The sequence below is a fragment of the Salvelinus alpinus genome, chromosome 26 (genome assembly GCF_045679555.1).
Source record: "Salvelinus alpinus chromosome 26, SLU_Salpinus.1, whole genome shotgun sequence".
NCBI classification, from domain to species: domain Eukaryota; kingdom Metazoa; phylum Chordata; class Actinopteri; order Salmoniformes; family Salmonidae; genus Salvelinus; species Salvelinus alpinus.
In genome coordinates this window covers 36,744,647-36,766,979 of record NC_092111.1, presented here as the reverse complement: position 1 = coordinate 36,766,979, position 22,333 = coordinate 36,744,647, and the positions used below count along the sequence as shown (strand labels likewise).

The 22,333-nt window shown below is 44.1% G+C and overlaps 3 protein-coding genes and 1 pseudogene across 5 annotated transcripts; 2 read left to right on the top strand and 2 right to left on the bottom strand.

Moving 5' to 3' along the window:
* Positions 1-1,027: 1,027 nt before the first annotated feature.
* LOC139555245 (coiled-coil domain-containing protein 127-like) lies at positions 1,028-2,411 on the bottom strand (annotated as a pseudogene).
* An 877-nt stretch (positions 2,412-3,288) lies between these two features.
* Positions 3,289-14,455, top strand: LOC139555244 (succinate dehydrogenase [ubiquinone] flavoprotein subunit, mitochondrial-like). The gene is made up of 15 exons (XM_071368885.1): positions 3,289-3,451; positions 4,607-4,684; positions 4,888-5,049; positions 5,442-5,585; positions 6,895-7,059; positions 7,221-7,369; positions 7,688-7,812; positions 8,174-8,342; positions 8,852-9,047; positions 9,252-9,426; positions 9,641-9,759; positions 9,910-10,021; positions 11,763-11,893; positions 12,183-12,296; positions 13,895-14,455. The coding sequence occupies exons 1-15, from the start codon at positions 3,392-3,394 to the stop codon at positions 13,979-13,981; spliced, it is 1,986 nt and encodes a 661-aa protein (XP_071224986.1). The 5' UTR covers positions 3,289-3,391; the 3' UTR covers positions 13,982-14,455.
* A 333-nt stretch (positions 14,456-14,788) lies between these two features.
* On the top strand, positions 14,789-19,625 carry psma2b (proteasome 20S subunit alpha 2b). Its single transcript, XM_071368886.1, has 8 exons — positions 14,789-14,934; positions 15,407-15,483; positions 15,668-15,800; positions 16,043-16,165; positions 18,537-18,618; positions 18,717-18,790; positions 19,037-19,094; positions 19,282-19,625. Exons 1-8 carry the CDS (start codon positions 14,894-14,896, stop codon positions 19,396-19,398), a joined length of 705 nt encoding a protein of 234 aa, XP_071224987.1. The 5' UTR covers positions 14,789-14,893; the 3' UTR covers positions 19,399-19,625.
* ntaq1 (N-terminal glutamine amidase 1) lies at positions 19,550-22,061 on the bottom strand. 3 transcript variants are annotated; one of them, XM_071368889.1, is made up of 6 exons: positions 22,043-22,061; positions 20,860-20,959; positions 20,710-20,760; positions 20,389-20,537; positions 20,142-20,266; positions 19,550-20,032 (listed from the first exon to the last, which is right to left on the bottom strand). In XM_071368889.1, exons 2-6 carry the CDS (start codon positions 20,860-20,862, stop codon positions 19,929-19,931), a joined length of 432 nt encoding a protein of 143 aa, XP_071224990.1. In that variant the 5' UTR covers positions 20,863-20,959; positions 22,043-22,061; the 3' UTR covers positions 19,550-19,928. The 3 variants fall into 3 exon arrangements, with proteins under 3 accessions (XP_071224990.1, XP_071224989.1, XP_071224988.1); XM_071368888.1 differs by lacking the exon at positions 22,043-22,061 and adding an exon at positions 21,204-21,413; XM_071368887.1 differs by lacking the exon at positions 22,043-22,061 and adding an exon at positions 21,150-21,373.
* Positions 22,062-22,333: the final 272 nt, after the last annotated feature.

Below are 22,333 nucleotides of genomic sequence, written 5' to 3'. Positions count from 1 at the left end.
TCATTGCTATGAAACAAATATACTCCAAGAGATATGTAATCTGGTGTCATTATCTCCATCATAATCATCCTGCATCCTATCGCCCTACCTTCCTCTTCTTCTTCTATGGCATATTGGTTTGATTCGAACTCAGCATCCACTTCCGCCATCTTTTTCTTCCTGGGTGTCTATTTTGTCACAGGGCTGCCATTTTCTCTCCTCATTGTTTCAAGACGAAACATTTTGGGACAGTTTGTATCCTCTCCAGCAAATAATACAACATTGACACCTACTGGTGAAATGACTAAACAAACACATCCATACACTTCTATATCAAGATGTTTTTAAAAATGTTTTATTTAACCTTTATTTAACGTGGCAAGTCAGTTAAGAACAAATTATTATTTACAACGACGGCCTACTATTCCCTCTACTAGAATATACTGGAATGCAGCCCTAGGACAAGTGGACTGGAACTGGAACAACTTTCATTGTTCCTTTGTTTATTTTTCATGGCAGATTCTTTATCCATAAAATGAAGTGGGCAGAGAACAAACCCCTCTTCACATTGTTTAAGATATAATTGAAATATTATTTTGAAATGATCAGGAAGTGTAAAAACAAAAAAGCAATACGTACCATAAAACTTTTTGACAAATTGAAAATGTATCTCGATATGTAATACCCCTGTCTGTTAGGTTTATGTACTCTTGTTTGTATATTTCTGTTTTTGTATTGGTTTTGTTCATAATAATAACAACAAAAATTTTAATAAAATAAAATGTAAATAAACTGATATACATTGTCAGTCTGGTACTTTATTTTGCGGAACCCATAAACATACAGATTTGAGATATAAGATGGAAAAAGGCAGTACATGATAGGATTCTATTGCTCATGCAAATACCATTTTAGATTCAATAAGTGCTTTACAGCGTTTACCATATTGTTCAGCTAAAGCATGGTGAAGGTCAGACTGCCCTATACACATTTTGGAATTCAACAACAGTGATTTTCTGTCCTCATTTCAATTTTTTCCCCTTCCTCCTTTGACCTATTACACATCATTAATAAATATCAGTTTGGATCATAATCCCAGATACATCATAGATTGCTAGACCGTGTTTCCAACAGCGTGGCCTCTCCTGTGTTTCTGTAGTGTGACCTGCAGCTGCCAGTATCTGAGCTAAGACTATCGTTCTTGCGCTTGTCCATGTTCAGGGACTGTGCACATTGGAGGTCATTTTTAAAGATGTCCTTAAAGCCGGCCTCCATGTCCAGCTGGGCGAGAGCCCGTTCCCTGCAAGCACGTCCATCTCCATTTCCAGCCTCTTCTCCCAGGGCACCAGGATGCTGTAGAAGGCCTGCCTCTTCACCAGACCCTCCTTCACCTCCCTCAGAGCAGCCACAGCCCCTTGGTGCCACTCTCTCTCCCTCTCCAGAGCCATGTGGAAGAGGGCCCTAGCCGGCTCTTCTCCCCAGTCAGGGATTCCTGCTCCTGGCTAAGCCTCCTGCACTCCTCCATCAGCTGCTAGCTCTGGGAGGCTATGGTCTGGCGGTAGCCCTGCACGCGGTTCTTCTCCTCCAGGTGGACCGTTTTCTGTCGGTTCTCTCCCAGTGTCTCCTTGTACTTCAGCTCAATGTCATCACGGATAGCCTGAAAGCACTTGTCGGACCTCCCTCTGTGACTCCCTGGAACAGATCAACCCTGAAAGATGGACACATATAGCTTGTTGTCTTTTACCTGTGCCTTACAAGTTATGGAATGTTGCCACTTGTTCAGACCTTATTTTACCAAATGAGAGTAAGGAACATTTGTCATCTGACATGCCAATCTTGGATTGCAGGAAGTGCATTTAGATAGTTAATGCATTTAATAAGACATCAACAGTACAGTACATATTCATTGGCCTAAAATGGATGTCTGTAAACTGAGCACAGTGGCCTTCTCATAGCAAAGTAATGTTGAGTCAGCAACGTTACACGTAATTAACTTATGTCTAGTCAACAGACAAGCTGCTCTGTGCTCCTGCAGAGGTCCTTGAGCATGCAGCTTGTGTATATGTAATACAGTACTTACGGAAGGCAGGTAGGTCAATCATGGGCACCAGTAGGGCGTAGTTCCACTTGTTCCCATTGCCGCCACTCCGGCCTGAGACTTCCTTAATATTAAAGATCGCACACCAGCTGTTACTGACAAATAGACCCAGACCACCCCCCCTTGTCTTACCCGGGGTAGCTGTTGTGTCTGGCTGATGCACGGAAAACCCAGCCAACTGTATATTATCCATGTCGTCGTTCGGGCACGACTCTGTGATATTACAGTTTTTAATGTCCCGTTAGTAGGATAGTCTTGAACGGAGCTCTTCCAGTTATAATAACAATACAGCTGTCATACCGATCAGGAAGGAGACGCTTTCTGTCTCCTAGAGATGAACGTACTTTGTTGCGAAAAGTGATTGCATGTCGGCCAATTGGACGGATGGTACAGGCGGGTTACCCAGTCGCCGACAGATTCTCACCACTCATCCGGATCTGCAGCCTCTGAATCTCAGTCTCATCTTCATGCGAATGACAGGGATTTGGGCCTCGTCCGGGAGCAGCAGTACAGTATATCCTTAGCGTCAGGTTGTTCGTCTGGCCTGCAGAGGTAGCATACAGTAAATTCAATGAGTGTTATCATCTCTGACTAATGTGAATGGGCAGCACACCATAATAGAGTTAACTGCTCTGGTAACGTTATAAGAACACAATCATGAAACAATTTATTGACGTACAAATGGGGTCATTTGTGCAAGATGACCACATCATTCAGAATTGAGGGGGCATATCTTTACTGAAGATAAATTACACAGTTGACTGCCAAGCTATAACTGTCATAGCAAGGAGATCGATCACACAGACACAATTCTTCAAAAGAAGGTTTTGCCTCATCATCTTGACAGCTAGCTTTGTTTTGGAAAGGCTAATCTGTCTCAATACATTATGCAGTCAATTCCATTCAAACCAATTACCAAAAGGAAAGCATGGATTAAATAACCTTGCAGATACCTTTATGTTCAAGAATGTCTCTTCAATCGAACCTCAGTCGTCTCTCTTATGAAAATAAACATTCCGTAATTTCCCACCTAGAATCCGCAGAGGGGAGTTAAAATTGAGTTAATTTAGATATCGTCAATATAATGACGGAAAGCGAATTATTTGGTTTGTAAACTATGATAACCTTTACATATAAATTACTTGACTATATAATGAATTCTGTATTTCATCAATGAGGATTATTTATTTTTCCCTTGACCAAAAGAACCCCTCTCTTGAGATGGTATACTCCGGCACTGGTATAAACTGGGACCCAAGATATGTCAGAGCGGTTTGGTAACGTTGATTATATCAGACGAAACGAGTACCCATCATGGCTGCGGTGTGTACTGCCTCCCGTGTCCTCGCCAAAAAGGTGCTGTCAGCCAAGGCGGTAAGTATTTGGAAACAAACTGTTGCTTTAGAATATCACTATGACCTACTTTATATGTTGACTACGTGAATGTGTTCATATGAGCTGGTATTAGCAGCATCAGCAGGTAATGATGGTTCACCATTGCTGGGGTTTCGTAACGTAGCTAACGTTAGCTACTGTAGCTATTATTTTCTATACAATACGAAGAGGGAGCCAGCGTCGTTTCTGTCGCAGTTTCAATGTTGTCATTTTACATTTCCATAGCATTCGATTCTGACGAATAACTTGATTTAATATACTTTTCATTGCTTAAGTATTGCGGGTGGGTTGAGTCTTACGGTAGCTATAAACATCAGTGCATTGAAGGTCAAGTAAGGCAAAGTTACTTAAGGATCTGTGGCTAGTTCCCAGTGGGCGAATTCGTTTTGCATGGCCCGGTGCCCCGAGAAGGCGGTGTTTGAAATTTACGACAATTCCATTGAACCTAAAGAGAAATCTCCATTCACCGGGGCACCGGGCCATGCAAAACGAACTGTTGGCTGAGTTTGTTGTCAGTCGATCACTGATTAAAAAACAAAAATCACAAATAATGTCTCGGCTGTTTTGAATGCATGCTGTGTTTTAAGAGGGGATGTTGAGACTGGTTGCGGAAGAATAAGAAAATAAACTCTTTGTTTAGATGGGAGGAAGTGAGGATAATCTACGATGCCAGAGACGTTTACCTAGCTATACGATTTTGAAATCTCTTTGTCACGACGTAATGTAAATGAATCCGAATTCTCCAACACATTAGTCTGTGTTTACACACGTACAAATGTGTATCTCTCCTCTCAGAAATATTGGTTGGAATGCTATTATGAAGCACTATTATGCATGTTGTGTAGTGATTTTTTTTTTTAACACAACTAGACAACTTTGTTGCTACAGTGTTCTCACCTTATTTATGTCACAATCAGCTTGATGGGTTTCTGCTGCATTTGAAAACAGTGAGCAAACTAGACTAACTTTAGAAACCCATAGTAAAGGTATACATTAACTTGAAGAAAAAAAAGCCATTGCCATTGTGTGGATTAGCCTAGTGTTCTTAAGCATTTCAGTACTTAAATCAATAGCCAAGCATAGCCTATAATTTAGGCCTATATTGACCTACCCTACCCTCCCCTCCCCATTTAGCTTCCTGCAATATCCCAGAGCTCCAGGAAGCTCCACTTCTCAGTCTATGGGCAGAACAACTCTAAAGTATCAGATGGCGTAAGTCTGCATATTCCCATGTTCATCATTGACAGTGCTATATGAATGGATTAAGTAAAAAAAAAAAAAATTGTTGCACAAACTATATTGACTTTTTGAATTTGTATTTGTCTCAGTGCTTGTAGAGGCAATTTGTATAAACAAAACTCTTAACTAGAGAAAATACTGAAATGCAGCTCTGTTTTGTGGGTCGTTGTTTACAGATGTCCACACAGTACCCTGTGGTAGACCATGAGTTTGATGCAGTGGTTGTGGGTGCTGGCGGAGCAGGGCTGCGTGCTGCTTTCGGTCTGTCTGAGGCTGGCTTCAACACAGCTTGTGTCACAAAGCTGTTCCCCACCAGGTCACACACGGTTGCTGCACAGGTAAGTCAAGTTATATCTACAAGAATCAATGGAATGTGACCATGTCACAGGAGGGAATATTCCAGAATGTCCCCTTTTTTAGGTGTTGCATTTTTAACAGTTCATTATGAGGCAGCTTTCACTCTGTCCACGGAAGGCAGCAATGCCATTTTTAAAGTCACAATGAATCAACCATATCCCAACTGCAGTGGCGTTATCAGCCACCTTAATGTGTTGCACTTGTATTAAGCCTACCTCCATGCGGTCTCGACATAAAGCCGTCCAAAGTTCATGCTGATCATGCACTTTGAAACTGTCCTTGACGCACTCTCTGCACTGACAAAATGCCCATTATTCCTTTAAGATGATTTATCTTTCTCCCAGTGGTCCTAAACAGTTGTTTTTGCATTTAGGGTGGGATCAACGCAGCCCTTGGAAACATGGAGGGAGATGATTGGAGGTGGCACTTCTACGATACGGTGAAGGGATCTGATTGGCTGGGAGACCAGGATGCCATACACTACATGACAGAGCAGGCTCCACATGCTGTGGTGGAGGTGACACACACACACACACACACGCACACACACGGTAACTTAAATTAAACTATGCCTCTGACAGTTCTTAGATAGCAAATATTGCCATGTATGGAAACCTAACCAACAGCCTCTTGAAAGGGGAGGTGGAATAAGGGTCCATCGGGGGAATGTGGCCTGCTAACAGGGGAGGTGGAAGAAGGGTCCATCGGGGGAATGTGGCCTGCTAACAGGGGAGGTGGAAGAAGGGTCCATCGGGGGAATGTGGCCTGCTAACAGGAGGTGGAAGAAGGGTCCATCGGGGGAATGTGGCCTGCTAACAGGGGAGGTGGAAGAAGGGTCCATCAGGGGAATGTGGCCTGCTAACAGGGGAGGTGGAAGAAGGGTCCATCAGGGGAATGTGGCCTGCTAACAGGGGAGGTGGAAGAAGGGTCCATCAGGGGAATGTGGCCTGCTAACAGGGGAGGTGGAAGAAGGGTCCATCAGGGGAATGTGGCCTGCTAACAGGGGAGGTGGAAGAAGGGTCCATCAGGGGAATGTGGCCTGCTAACAGGGGAGGTGGAAGAAGGGTCCATCAGGGGAATGTGGCCTGCTAACAGGGGAGGTGGAAGAAGGGTCCATCAGGGGAATGTGGCCTGCTAACAGGGGAGGTGGAAGAAGGGTCCATCAGGGGAATGTGGCCTGCTAACAGGGGAGGTGGTAGAAGGGTCCATCGGGGGAATGTGGCCTGCTAACAGGGGAGGTGGAAGAAGGGTCCATCGGGGGAATGTGGCCTGCTAACAGGGGAGGTGGAAGAAGGGTCCATCAGGGGAATGTGGCCTGCTAACAGGGGAGGTGGAAGAAGGGTCCATCGGGGGAATGTGGCCTGCTAACAGGGGAGGTGGAAGAAGGGTCCATCGGGGGAATGTGGCCTGCTAACAGGGGAGGTGGAATAAGGCTCCATGCTAAAAGAGCTGCAGTAGAAATCAAGGGCCCATCATACTTGGACTATTCATGGGATGTCCTTTTTCATACCTTCTGATGTATCAGAACAAGTGGAAGTGGCCTTTCAATGCTCTTAATCTGTTAAGATCTAAATTTGATTCAATACATTCTGTGTAATTAAATATTGAGCTAAAATGCAAGTGTAATTATGTAGCCTCTGGGGGGATTCCGTTGAAATCCCCTTAATCACAAAGGATTGGCACAACATCAACACAAACACTGATAGCCTGATCAAATTAAAACATTCATGTATTATTTCTTAGCTAACTTAATTTGTCTAGCTTCCTGTTATGAAAATAACTGTTGTGAAGCAGTGAGTTGACTTTTTTTTGTTTTGTGTCCCCAGCTGGAGAACTTTGGTATGCCCTTCAGTCGTACCGAGGATGGTAAAATCTACCAGAGGGCTTTTGGAGGCCAGAGTCTGAAGTTTGGCAAGGGAGGCCAGGCCCACCGGTGCTGCTGCGTAGCTGACAGAACTGGCCACTCCCTCCTGCACACACTCTACGGACGAGTACGTCACACTCTCAAAACTCAAAATCCCATAATTTACCACTTGCAGTCCTCTGAATCCCCTTTTGCTGACACACTGCTTTTAGAGTCCCAAATCTCAAATTCTGGCCTGTTTTTGCCAGTCGGTCATCTATCACTCTTCTATGCTTCTCACTTATTTAGTCTCTGAGGTATGACACCAGCTACTTTGTGGAGTACTTTGCCCTGGACCTGCTGATGGAGGATGGCGAGTGCAGGGGAGTAATTGCTCTGTGTATGGAGGACGGATCGATCCACCGCTTCAGATCCAAGAACACGGTCATTGCCACAGGGTATGTATTCAGGTCCAAGAACAGTCATTGCCACAGGGTATGTATTCAGGTCCAAGAACAGTCATTGCCACAGGATATGTATTCAGATCCAAGAACATGGTCATCGCCACAGGGTATGTATCTGTCTCTCTGTATCGGGTGTTTCTGTAGCGAATAAGTATAGTTAGAAGACTTGTTCCATGTAATTTGGGTGTAGGAGCTTTGTTTTACCAAATAACTTTTTAACAATTCACACCTGAACAGAAGGTGCCTCCTTGATGACAATTTAAAGTACTCCTATTGTGCCCTGAGTCTTACTCCTGCCTCTGCTCGATCTAGTGGTTATGGCCGTACCTACTTCAGCTGCACCTCAGCCCACACCAGCACAGGAGACGGTAATGCCATGGTGACCCGTGCAGGCCTGCCCTGCCAAGACCTGGAGTTTGTCCAGTTCCACCCTACAGGTCAGTCCCATATCGGATTGGCAATACAGGCCTGTCTGCTAGGGGATGGACTTATGAGACAAAAATAACATTTAAATAAATATTTTATTGGAGAAGAATGGATTAGCGCTCAGAATAGGCCTATCAGAAGTGTCGTCTTGAAAATGTTTCTGTGCTTAGTCGGAAGGTAACTGCTGAATAATCCTGTGTGTTTCATAACATAGTATCGTTGATGTCGGATAAGTCAATCACATGGTGATGTAAGTCAGAGGGCTGGCAGACTAACCCTTTACATACTGTGGAAACATAATCATACTATAAATATCATTGGGTGTGAAGTGCCCTCCCTCAGTGCTGATTTCATATAACGTTATCCCTCTAGGCATCTATGGAGCCGGCTGTCTGATTACAGAGGGTTGCCGTGGTGAGGGAGGAATCCTCATCAACAGTGAGGGTGAGCGCTTTATGGAGCGGTACGCTCCTAACGCCAAGGACCTGGCCTCCAGAGACGTGGTGTCCCGCTCCATTACCATCGAGATTCGAGAGGGCAGGTAAGATCAAGGCCAAATGGAATTAATTTGTAATCTACCCATAACTTCCAAATTCCAATGGGGATGACCCCACCTCGCTATGAGTTTCAGTTGTGAAAGACTACTGTAATGCTAACAGCCCTGTATCTGAGTGACCCAGAGAAACCCCACATGAACCTGTCATGCCAACAGCCCTGTATCTGAGTGACCCAGAGAAACCCCACGTGAACCTGTCATTCTAACAGCCCTGTATCTGAGTGACCCAGAGAAACCCCACGTGAACCTGTCATGCTAACAGCCCTGTATCTGAGTGACCCAGAGAAACCCCACGTGAACCTGTCATGACAACAGCCCTGTATCTGAGTGACCCAGAGAAACCCCACGTGAACCTGTCATGCTAACAGCCCTGTATCTGAGTGACCCAGAGAAACCCCACGTGAACCTGTCATGACAACAGCCCTGTATCTGAGTGACCCAGAGAAACCCCACGTGAACCTGTCGTGCTAACAGTCCTGTATATGTGTCACTAGGGGATGTGGCCCAGAGAAGGACCATGCATACCTGCAGCTGCACCATCTCCCCCCACAGCAGTTGGCCACTCGTCTACCCGGCATCTCTGAGACCGCCATGATCTTCGCCGGCGTGGACGTCACCAAAGAGCCCATCCCCGTCCTGCCCACTGTACACTACAACATGGGAGGAATCCCCACCAACTACAGGGGACAGGTAACTAGCAGTACCCATAGCAAATAAATGCACTAGATCTGCATATTTTTCTTTTTTTAAAGTCCTGTTGAATAACTCTAAAATAAGTAGACAGATACAATGAGAGCTCTGTGAAGAGTGAGTCTTTTAAACTGGACCTCCCCTAGTTTGATTACATTAAACCTTTTTTATTATATAATTATTTACTGTCCTGTTCTCCCACAGGTCATCACCCACACGCCCGAGGAGGGTGATAAGGTGGTGCCAGGGCTGTTTGCCTGTGGCGAGGCTGCCTGTGCCAGTGTCCATGGTGCCAACCGTCTGGGAGCCAACTCCCTGTTGGATCTGGTGGTGTTTGGACGCGCCTGCGCTCACACAATCACTGACATCTGCACTCCAGGTAACAACTTCATACTCTCTGTTTTTCAAACCTTTCCCCGTATATGACATCAAGACAAAAATCACATGCATTAATGGATTGTCCCACAGTTTTTCAATGTGAATGCCAAGACTCCTCTTGAAAAATTATCACAATTGGACTAACCTGGATGAAATAACAGATTTTAAATAGTTAAATATATTTTTACAATCCTGGCAATGTGATGGTTCTGAAGGAGAGAAGCTCTCCCCCCTGAAGCCCAACGCAGGAGAGGAGTCTGTGGCCAACCTGGACAAGCTGAGGTTTGCTGATGGCAACATAAGGACCTCTGAGATCAGAGTGAACATGCAGAAGGTATGGATCCTAAAATATGGAACGGATGTCTAACATCCATAATAGGGAATTGACCTTGGATGTTTGTCAAATGTACAGGTAATGGGCTTTGAGGATTTGTACAGTACCATCACGTCTTCTCTAAGCATGCGTTCCTCTCTCCGCTGTCAGACCATGCAGAACCACGCCGCTGTGTTCCGTACCGGCAAGGTCCTGAAGGAGGGATGTGACAAGATGGACGCCGTCTACCAAACCCTGGACGACATCAAGACCTTCGACAGAGGTCGGCATCTCATTCCCTCTGCTGATGTGATAAGAATAGACTTTCCCCTTCTTACAGAGGCCGATCTTTGTTGTCCCATTTGTTGGGCTTGGTTGTAAAAACTTCAAACATGCACGTAAAGATGTTCTGTAGCACTGTCATTCACTCTCTCCCTCCCCCTCAGCTATTTACTCTCTCCCTCCCCCTCAGCTATTCACTCTCTCTCCCTCCCCCTCAGCTATTCACTCTCTCTCCCTCCCCCTCAGCTATTCACTCTCTCTCCCTCCCCCTCAGCTATTCACTCTGTCTCCCTCCCCCTCAGCTATTCACTCTCTCTCCCTCCCCCTCAGCTATTCACTCTGTCTCCCTCCCCCTCAGCTATTCACTCTCTCCCTCCCCCTCAGCTATTCACTCTCTCCCTCCCCCTCAGCTATTCACTCTCTCCCTCCCCCTCAGCTATTCACTCTCTCCCTCCCCCTCAGCTATTCACTCTCTCCCTCCCCCTCAGCTATTCACTCTCTCCCTCCCCCTCAGCTATTCACTCTCTCCCTCCCCCTCAGCTATTCACTCTCTCTCCCTCCCCCTCAGCTATTCACTCTCTCTCCCTCCCCCTCAGCTATTCACTCTCTCTCCCTCCCCCTCAGCTATTCACTCTCTCTCCCTCCCCCTCAGCTATTTACTCTCTCCCTCCCCCTCAGCTATTTACTCTCTCTCTCCCCCTCAGCTATTCACTCTCTCTCCCTCCCCCTCAGCTATTTACTCTCTCCCTCCCCCTCAGCTATTCACTCTCTCTCCCTCCCCCTCAGCTATTTACTCTCTCCCTCCCCCTCAGCTATTCACTCTCTCTCCCTCCCCCTCAGCTATTCACTCTCTCTCCCTCCCCCTCAGCTATTCACTCTCTCTCCCTCCCCCTCAGCTATTCACTCTCTCTCCCTCCCCCTCAGATATTCTCTCTCTCTCCCTCCCCCTCAGCTATTCACTCTCTCTCCCTCCCCCTCAGCTATTCACTCTCTCTCCCTCCCCCTCAGGTATTCACTCTCTCTCCCTCCCCCTCAGGTATTCACTCTCTCTCCCTCCCCCTCAGGTATTCACTCTCTCTCCCTCCCCCTCAGGTATTCACTCTCTCTCCCTCCCCCTCAGGTATTCACTCTCTCTCCCTCCCCCTCAGCTATTCACTCTCTCTCCCTCCCCCTCAGCTATTCTCTCTGTCTCCCTCCCCCTCAGCTATTCACTCTCTCCCTCCCCCTCAGCTATTCACTCTCTCCCTCCCCCTCAGCTATTCACACTCTCTCCCTCCCCCTCAGCTATTCACACTCTCTCCCTCCCCCTCAGCTATTCTCTCTCTCCCTCCCCCTCAGCTATTCTCTCTCCCTCCCCCTCAGCTATTTACTCTCTCCCTCCCCCTCAGCTATTTACTCTCTCTCCCTCCCCCTCAGCTATTCACTCTCTCCCTCCCCCTCAGCTATTCACTCTCTCCCTCCCCCTCAGCTATTCACTCTGTCTCCCTCCCCCTCAGCTATTCACTGTCTCCCTCCCCCTCAGCTATTCACTCTCTCCCTCCCCCTCAGCTATTCACTCTCTCCCTCCCCCTCAGCTATTCACTCTCTCTCCCTCCCCCTCAGCTATTCACTCTCTCTCCCTCCCCCTCAGCTATTCACTCTCTCTCCCTCCCCCTCAGCTATTCACTCTCTCTCCCTCCCCCTCAGCTATTCACTCTCTCTCCCTCCCCCTCAGCTATTCACTCTGTCTCCCTCCCCCTCAGGTATTGTGTGGAACACTGACTTGGTGGAGACCCTGGAGCTGCAGAACCTTATGCTGAACGCTGTGCAGACCATCAACTCTGCTGAGCAGCGCCAGGAGAGCAGGGGAGCCCACTCCAGAGAGGACTTCAAGGTAAGAACTGAAGACACAAACCACTCCTATACTAGCCTGGTCTGCAATGAACATTTTGTGTCTGGTAAAGTGAGATTTACTTCTTCTATGCATCCAATGGTTGCATTTTGCTTCACAGTAGGGGTCTCGATGTGGACATATTTTGGGGGAGCTGAAAGTAATGCATATTGACAGACAATGCTTTTGTGTAAACATCCACCATAAAACAACTATAGGCACTCTCTCCAGCAGTAGTTGTAACAGTATGTAGACAGATGTCATTCTGAAAGAGGCCCATTTAACATTGCAGGACCGTATGGATGAGCTTGACTACGCCAGGCCTCTGGCGGGACAGGTGAAGAAGCCCATTGAAGAGCACTGGAGGAAACACACCCTGTCCACTGTGGATCCTAAGACCGGGAAGGTAAACCAAATTGATGCCTAATGATTGCGTTAACTTCATTTTTCTAAATATAAATGACAGGATTAATTGTAACTAGGGTTGAGTGGTATAACTGCCAGGGTTAAAAAAAAAGAAGCAATATTACAACCTATGTGTTGTGATAATTGTGTTGCTCTATAACCTGTTAGTTCATATGCCTTGACACTGTGATATAAAGTCAACCATTTGTTTCATCACAAAACTAGAGGGCAACATCTGTCCGGTGAAGTCCAGAAAACACATTGCATGTAACAAACAGTTAAATGACCTACAGCATGGTCAATCAAATTAATGTTGCTGACATTTTCACAACTATTGATTTAGAACCACAGTTGCTGCAAAAACAGGACCTGCCTCCACTATTCCAGAACCACTTCAACATCATCAAATCACCTCTGTTTAGTCTAATAGTGACAACTAAAAGATTCCAAAAACAATTTAGTCCAATCAACGTAAGCGAAATGTGGCTATCCATGGCACTGATTTCTGTGTGGTTGTGAGTGTGTGCGTAAGTAGAAAAACATGTTGATTCACCCTACTTGTAGAGAAACGCCAATGCCATCCTCTTTTCATGTTAGCGAAGTGGTCTATGACTCTGTACACTTTATTTTTTTGTTGTCCTAGGCTACCTGGCTAAAATACTTGCTTGTTAGCCCAACTTGATTTCATGGGTAACGATGAGCCAGCTAGTTAACATTAGCCTACTACATCTAGCTACATATTGAACTTACATCCTCTCAGGCCAGAGGAACAATGTATGAATGTATGGTTGGATCAGGATCGCTGTTCTAATCATTGGCCAGTATGGATAATTAAGTAAAACCACAAGTCCAACTCCCTATCGCCATCCATGGCTAATTTAGGAAAGGGACAATTTTAGCCCACCGGAGGACAACCACACAACGAGATGCAACAATTCAAGTTCTGTCAATGACGTTTGGCTTGGTGTGATTGGTCTGAAGCCAAATCCAAACTGGCTTCCCTTGATACTTTTTTTGTGTGGGCCAGGACCATTTATAGCTGAGCTCACTCAGTTTAACTCAACGCTGATTTGGTTATTGTATAAAACATTTTCAGCAAGGGAGGCCAAATGCTCGCTGGCTTTGCTTACATTCAATGCTACGGGCAGCAACAATTACATTTTTTTTGTTGACCAGACAGCATCAGATAGATGGTCTACACATACAGAGACCGGGTCAGTGAGATGATACATTCAGCCCTTTGCTAATTGAAGGAAAATGTATGAAATGCAGACGAAAGATTTCTTTATAATAATTTATTATTATTTGGGCCATTTTTGGGGGGAAGCCTGGCCTCCCTTGGCATCCATGTCCATGAATACATGCCACTGTAGTTATACTTAACTTATAGTTAGTTATAAGCAGTGGTGTAGCAACACCCCGTCCCCCGTCCCCCCCCCGTCCCCAATCAAAAGCATACGTTTGTATACGGTATATCCCTCAAGCCTAATTGTAACATATGTTCATGCTTAACAGCACAATGATAGCGGAGTCTAGGTTACATGCCAATGTACATTTGCCATCACTCACTAATTTCTCCCTTCTGTGCTTTTGTTACAGGTAACTCTGAGCTACAGACCGGTTATTGATCACTCACTGGATGCAGAGGACTGTGCTGCTATCCCTCCCGCCATCCGTTCCTATTAAGCACATACCGAACCAATGCAGACTATTTTATTCATGATCAGAATGGATGCTTTTGCAGTTATCATTTATATGAAGTTTCAACCGGATTCTCCCTTTGCTCATAAATACTATATGTGGAATATTTCATATGTTCAATAATAAACTGAAACTTATTGTAACCTTCAAAGAATTGTGCAAAATTGAGTGTTTTGTGTGTACTTTAAACTTTCACCACATTTGCTATAGTTCTTACAGGCAAATAAATACATATTTAATATTTAAATATTGAATGATTCTAGAAATCTGTGTAAAAAGAAAAGCGTAATCACAGTTTGGGGGGGGGGGTGAAAACCATGTTTAAGATATCCACACACAATGCCAATACAATACTCAATTTGTTCACTCTGGCCTTTGCTCAACTGTATGTAAAGTTCTGTTCATCTTGCATGCTTAATGTGTTGGTTTTATCTCAATAAAGATGCTCAAATAACTAAATTCCTCCTGTCTTAGTGATTGTACTGCATCTCCACAATGCCATGTTCCATCTGAAATACAATTGTATTTGAAGATGAAAGGAATAGAGAGAATGACATGCATTTATTTTAAACCATTTTCACTTATGTAAATGACCTCTGACGCGGATGCGTTGCATTTACACCAGTTAACATCCACTCTCTGACAACACCTCTACAAAGAGTAACAAAACAACCCCTTTCTATTATAAATTGCATTATGATACTTGTAAAAAAACGTTTATTCATGAATTCCGAGAATCCTGTGAACGTTATGGGCATGTTTCATATCACCCATGTACGCGCATATACATATGCCCTTCGGTTTCACAGAGAAATAAATGGGCGGAACCGGAACTTCATGTAGTTCATTTCCGCTATCTGGTCCGTCCAGCAAAACTTTCCTCAAGACAGATTAACAATGGCTGAACGAGGATATAGTTTCTCCCTCACTACCTTCAGGTAAAGCAAAATAAAAATATATTTCTGCATCGCAAAACGTAGTCAATTAACATCTTACTGTGAGGCCATATTCTGCTATAATTGTGATCTTGATTTAGCTCAATGGCCATTAAAAACACTTGAGGCAACTCTGCAAGAGATGCAGCGTCACGCCGATGCTAACTGGCTAGCTTCTTACCGGTAGCTGTTGAAGAGTTCAAGCGGGCTAGCTAGCGTAAGCCAATATATAGCGCTGTAATTTAGGCTAATGTATGATTATTTGTAGCCCCCCCCCCCCCCCAGTTACGTTAGCTGGCTACATAGCCGAAACTAGTTTAGTTTTGGCTACTGGCTACTCGGTTAGCTAGCCAGATATGTAGCTAGCTAATTAAATGGATGTAACTGATTTAACTTACAACATTTCTATGAACAGGTGTAGGTTAGTGCTATAACTAACGTTTACCTAGTTACATATCTTCCTCGTTCCTTACAGCCCCTCTGGGAAGCTGGTCCAAATTGAATATGCCCTGGCAGCAGTGGCCGCAGGTGCACCCGCTGTAGGAATCAAAGGTGAGTAGTTAGATTAAAACATTTTGATGCAGGTAGTTTATATCCACCATGTCTATTTATTGATTTAATAAGTACACATCCAATTAAACACCTCAACAGACTTATACACAACTAAACTTTCATTAACACCTCAAGTTTTGAGAGCTGATTCCAAGCTCATGTCATTTTTCTCCCCTAACTACAGCCTCAAATGGAGTTGTCTTGGCAACAGAGAAGAAACAGAAGTCTATCCTTTACGACGAGACCAGTGTTCACAAAGTTGAGCCTATAACCAAACACATTGGTATGGTGTACAGTGGCATGGGACCTGACTACAGGTAATGAGGGAATGGGGAACTCATTCTTACTGGAAATCAACTTCAGCATGTAGTATTATACATATGCCACTACCTATGCACTCTAGTATATTATATATAGAAACATGATGTAGTTGTTTTATAGAATATTGCTAAGATCTTATTTCTTAGCATACATGCTAAACCAAGTAAACTAAAGGTACAGTCCTTGACTGTAATGAGACGACTGGACTCGGGAGAGATGCTCTTTGTTGTGTTGACAGGGTGCTGCTCCGGAGAGCCAGGAAGTTGGCCCAGCAGTACTTCCTGGTGTACCAGGAGCCCATCCCCACAGCTCAGCTCGTTCAGAGGGTGGCCTCCGTCATGCAGGAGTACACACAATCAGGGTATGGAGTAAAATACTGTAGCTACTTATTGAGGATTAATGTTTTGCTTACCATGACTGATTCACAGTTCTCTCTTAGCTTAAATGACCAGAATATAAATGTGGAGTAGTTCAAAAGTCAACTGTTTATTCATCATTTATTCAGTACATTAGGAAAGTATTCAGACCCCTTCCCCACATTTTGTTACATTACAGCCTTATTGTAAAATGGACCAAAAAAATCCAATCTACACACCATACCCCATAATGACAAAGCGAAAACAGGTTTTTGCAAATGTATTAAAAATAAACACCTTATTTCCATAAGTATTCAGACGCTTTGCTCTGATATCCATGCACAGACTTAAGAGCATCTCTTTATTCTCTGTTACATGTCTACTTAGCCTTAGAAAAAGCTGTTTGGCATAGACCCAATCATTCATACTGGAAATCTAGTAGCCTCACTAGAAGTAGGTCATCCTGAAAGGCCTAATTCATGACTTTTTGGAAACTCATATTTCTCTCTCGATCTCTCTCTCGCTCACACACCCCTGACACACACACACACACACAGTGCCTTTGAAAGTATTCAGACTCCTTGACATTTACCACATTTTGTTACAGCCTTATTCAAAAATAGATTTTTTGTGAATGTATAAAAAAAAACATACCTTATTTACTTAAGTATTCAGACCCTTTGCTATGAGACTTGAAATTGAGCTCAGGTGCATCCTGTTTCCATTGATCATCCTTGTGATATTTCTTCAACTTGATTGGAGTCCATCTGTGGTAAATTCAATTGATTGGATATGATTTGGAAAGGCACACACCTGTCTGTATAAGGTCCCTCAGTTGACAATGCATGTCAGAGCAAAAACCAAGCGATGAGGTCGAAGGAATTGGCCGTAGAGCTCCGAGACAGGATTGTGTCGAAGCCCAGAACTGGGGAAGGGTACCAAAAAATGTCTGCAGCATTGAAGATCCCCAAGAACAGTGGCCTCCATCATTCTTAAATGGTAGAAGTTTGGAACCACCAAGACTCTTCCTAGAGCTGGTTGCCCAGCCAAACTGAGCAATCAGCGGAGAAGGGCCTTGGCCAGGGAGGTGACCCGGTGGTCACTCTGACAGAGCTCCAGAGTTCTTCTGTGGAGATGGGAGAACCTTCCAGAAGGACAACCATCTCTGCAGCACTCCACCAATCAAGCCTTTATGGTAGAGTGGCCAAACGGAAGCCTCTCCTCAGAAAAAGGTACATGACAGCTTGCTTGGAGTTTGCCAAAAGGCACCTAAAGGACTCTGACCATGAGAAACAAGTTTATCTGGTCTGAGGAAACCAGGCACCATCCCTACAATGGAGCATGGTGATGGCAGCATCATGCTGTGGGAATGTTTTTCAATGGCAGGGACTGGGACACTAGTCAAGATTGAGGGAAAGATGAACGGAGCAAAGTACAGAAAGATCCTTGATGAAAACCTGGCCCAGAGAGCTCAGGACCTCCAGACTGGGGTGAAGGTTCACCTTCCAACAGGACAACGACCCTAAGTACACAACCAAGACAACGCACGACTGACTTCAGGACACGTTTCTGAATGTCCTTGAGTGGCCCAGACTTGAACCCGATCAAACCTCTCTGGAGAGACCTGAAAATAGCTCTGCAGCAACGTTCCCATCCAACCTGACAGAGCTTGAGAGGGACTGCAGGGAAGAATGGGAGAAACTCCTCAAATACAGGTGTGCCAAGCTTGTAGTGTCATACCCAAGAAGACTTGAGGCTGTAATCGCTGCAAAAGGTGCTTCAACAAAGTATTGGGTAAAGAGTCTGAATACTTATGTAAATGTAATAGCGTTTAAGAAATATATATATTTCTAAAAACTTGTTTTTGTTTTGTCATTATGGGGTATTGTGGGTAGATTGAGTAAACTATTTAATCCATTTTAGAATAAGGCTGTAACATAATAAAATGTGGAAAGTCAAGGGCTCTGAATACTTTCAGAATGCACTGTAAGCAGATGTCACAGAAGTGCTAATACAGATACCATGCCTAAAACCACAAAGCGCAAGCAATGCAGATGTAGAACAGTGGCCAGGGAAAACTCTCTAGAAAGGCAGGAACTTAGGGAGAAATCTAGAGGAACCAGGCTCCGAGGGGTGGCCAGTCCTCTTCTGGCTGTGCCGGGTGGACATTATAAAAGTACCTCAATGTTCCTTTTCAGACGATCAATTAAGAATCATAGGATGTAACAAAATGACTCTGGGGGGGGGATTATTGAGGGAGGTTATTCTAATGTAGTTAATTTTATAAATGAATGCATTCATGATGGAGTCAGTTTGCTTCATGTAGGATTAAATGTTTTAATGCGTCTCTTTTAAATGTTTTGTCTTACGTTGCAGGGGTGTCCGTCCTTTTGGAGTGTCCTTGCTGATCGCAGGTTGGGATGAGGACCGACCATACCTTTTCCAGTCTGATCCGTCTGTAAGGGCTGGTTACCACCATTTGCTATCTGAGCATATTTGTCTGTTTGTTGTGAGATCATGATACATTGATAACCATGTCTGGATTTCTCTACCCAGGGAGCATATTTTGCCTGGAAAGCAACTGCTATGGGGAAGAACTACGTCAATGGGAAAACATTCCTTGAGAAAAGGTACTTCAATTTACCACCCCCCCCCCCCCCCCCCCCTGTACAATGACGGCCTACCCTGGCCAAACCCTCCCATAACCCCGGCCAAACCCTCCCATAACCCCGACAACACTGGGCCAATTGTGCGCCGCCATATTGGACTCTCGATCACGGCAGGTTGTGATACAGCCCGGCATCGAACCAGGGTCTGTAGTGACGCCTCTAGTAACCCTTTAATAAATGTGGGGTAATGTGTGTCTCCTCACTCAGATACAACGAGGACCTGGAACTGGAAGACGCCATCCACACAGCTATCTTGACATTGAAGGTGAGTGACTCCGTTATAAACGTCTCCTGCTGGGCTTCTATGTGGAAAGGGCTATACATGAAACGTTCTCATAGCCCTTCCCCTTCTATGCTCTCCTGTCATCACATACGTCTGTTAAGAGACCACAGGACTCTTTTGTGATCTTTCGGTTATTAGCAGAATCCTGAATGCTGTATTTTATTCACAGGAAAGCTTCGAGGGTCAGATGACCGAAGACAATATTGAAGTGGGGATCTGCAATGAAGCAGGCTTCAGGCGACTCTCACCCGCAGAAGTGAAAGACTACTTGGCGGCCATTGCTTAAAAGTGACTCGTTGGTGTGATTGTTCGTATTTGGTTATTACTGAAATAATTTAGACTACTGTATTTTCAACATAACAGCATTTATTTTCTTTGTATTCCAGTTCCTCCTTCCCCTCTGACAAGTTCAGTAACTATCAATAAATGCCAGAAACTCAAGCTCCCATGTTTTTATTTACATCTTGTAACTTGTGCTTATCTCATAAAATAAAACATTTCCACAAAGACAAATGCATTATTTGCTTTAAATGACGTTAAGATACATTTTACAACTCATCCCTGTACAGTTTGCTTCGTATGCATTGCATTTAACTATACAATGTGTAATAATTTAGTTTTTGTGGCATCTGTATTTATGGCGTAGACATATTCCTGGCGATTCCTATGGCTTCCTTCTGCCACCAGGATAAGGAACGTAACATTGAGAACGGTTATTTCCTGGATTGTGACCCTGTAGTAGTCTTGAGCTGAGAAAGGCAGAAAATATCCAGCAGGTAACCACCAATCCGTATATTAATTTCAAACCAGCAATCATCATTTTTCTGCAAAGTGTTTGACAAATTCAGAGAGACCATATACATGTCCACATCCCACTTTGGAATCCATACTGATGAAGTCATCCAGGTTCATTTTAGAGTCTAGAACGAAAAACCCATTATTCCGTTAGACAATCCTCACAGACAAATGTGATTTCCATTCAAATATTGAGTTTTGCAAGAAGAAATATGTAATAGGACAGAGATGTACCTGTTGTTTCAATACAAGGATACAGCGGTGGAGGCATGCGCCATGTCCCATCGGCATTTTTCATATGTGACCGGTCCGAGGCAAAATTCTTCAGGTAGGTATCTGCAGGAATAACTCGCAACTTCCTGGAAAGCGTTGAATAGACAAGTATTCAAAAGTGTTTATCATTGAAGAGAACCGATTACCTTGATACACATACTTGCTTAGAATATAAAAAGGTAAAATAACAATATGAATACTTGCTTACCTCCAGAAAGCTGGTTTAAGGCCATGATCTGTATGGAAGGCTTCTGTAGTGTAAACATGGAAAGGACAGGAGAAAGGCAGGACTGAATCCTGGTCATAAATAAAGCTCTGTCCCTGCTGATTCTGATGAAGTAGGACAACGTGATAATCCTACAAACAGAATGATGAATGTTATATTGTGACCGTTGTAATAGTTTACAGTGTAGGCTACAATATTTTTCCCATAATGCTAAAGACAAGGCAAAGGGTGTGGCTTCATATTTCCTAGTTCTGGCTTCCTCCATCCTCTGTCTGAAAATGAAAGCCAAGGGGCAGTCCCTACCCAAACAACAGGTTCATCTCCACGACTGGACTTCTGTTTCCATATTGGGATCTGAGAGGAATGGAAATTCATCAATTATTATAACAGAGTAAAGGGTTAACAATGACTCACATAATTTCAATCACCTTTTAACGACCTAATACAACTTACCATTTTTCTTTCATTTGATATAAAGACTGCATACACTTCGTCCAAATGTATTTGCGTTTGAGTCTTGATGTGTTCACATAGTTTCCAGACATTTTCCTCACTGAAAAAGCAAGATTTTAAAATGTAATTCATGCACCCATTATATTAGCGGACTACTTAACTCCATGGTGAATTAAATTCATATGAACTTCACCAAGCTTCCTTCACAATGGAGTGGCGTTTATTCCGCTACCATTATGTAGCTAGCCACCTAGCTTCATTCTGAACATGCATGCATTGCGGACAATTACCAGTAACAGCTTGTGTACACGCATTCATCCCTGGATGGAGTGATATTGACATACTTTGATGAAACGTGTTCTTTATGCATGTCTTCCCTGCAAATGTAACAGACTGACCCTACAAAACAATCAGCAGTTGATTTTGCAGCAGTCTACATATTTTGGTGTTACATTTTTAAGTATCCGCCTGAGGACGAGAGTCCTCGTCTTCTTCTGTAGTATAATGGCGGTCCGCTATTAAGGTGCATGCCGCCACCTATGGTGTCGGAGTGTGCGATCAATCATGGTTTGGCTAATTATGTACGACTAATAAAATAAAAAGTCCCTACCTACTTCTAACAAACCCTCCCCAAAACCCCACCTCTTCAAACTATCTCTATCATACTGAGACAATCCATCCTTGCGATTAATCAGCATAAATAAAACAACAACATGTAGACAGTAACTTGTTACCCCTAATAACTCTGTTGCCATATCCACAATAATCTTTAACCTGACATTTCTACTTTCCACAATCCAATTCGTGAATTTACTACCAAAATGTCCTTTGACACAGCACGTTTATGGGAGCAATCTTTCTGAAAAGGCCTCGAGACCATGTCAGGACTAGTAGAAGCACCAGTTCCTTCACATGTTCTTTAATATCATCAATGGAGATAGTGGGACCAAATAAATGACTCCACTCAATTTAGCATAAGCTCCAGGGACATGCTTTTTGATCTTCTTCCTATTGAGAGTTTCCATTTGAAAAATCTTCTCCTGCTGAGCCTGGCTACCACAGGATAATAGCAGTCTACCATTTCCAATGAACCGGGCTAGGTTGACTTCACCTATCTCTTTCTTTACGTCATTGCGTAATGGGATAGGGTGTAGACGCAGCCCTGTGGTCACATCAAACACACCATCACAACATTCCAGCTGTTGAATCTCCAATCTTCTCCCCATATCCCCCATCGCTGCATCCTCTGAAAACCACTTCGTAGCCACACTAATAAAGGTAGGCTAGCAGTAAAGAGTGTTGGATAAGAGTGTCTACTAAAATATAAATGTTTCTTGATGTTCCCCTTTCTATCACTGGCTTGGACGTCGCTACAACTCACATGCTACGCAGGAGTTTGTCGGTAGGGGGTGACATCACATTGCAATATGTGAACTTGTTCCTTGTTTTCCCTTACATAATTTGCTTTAAAACG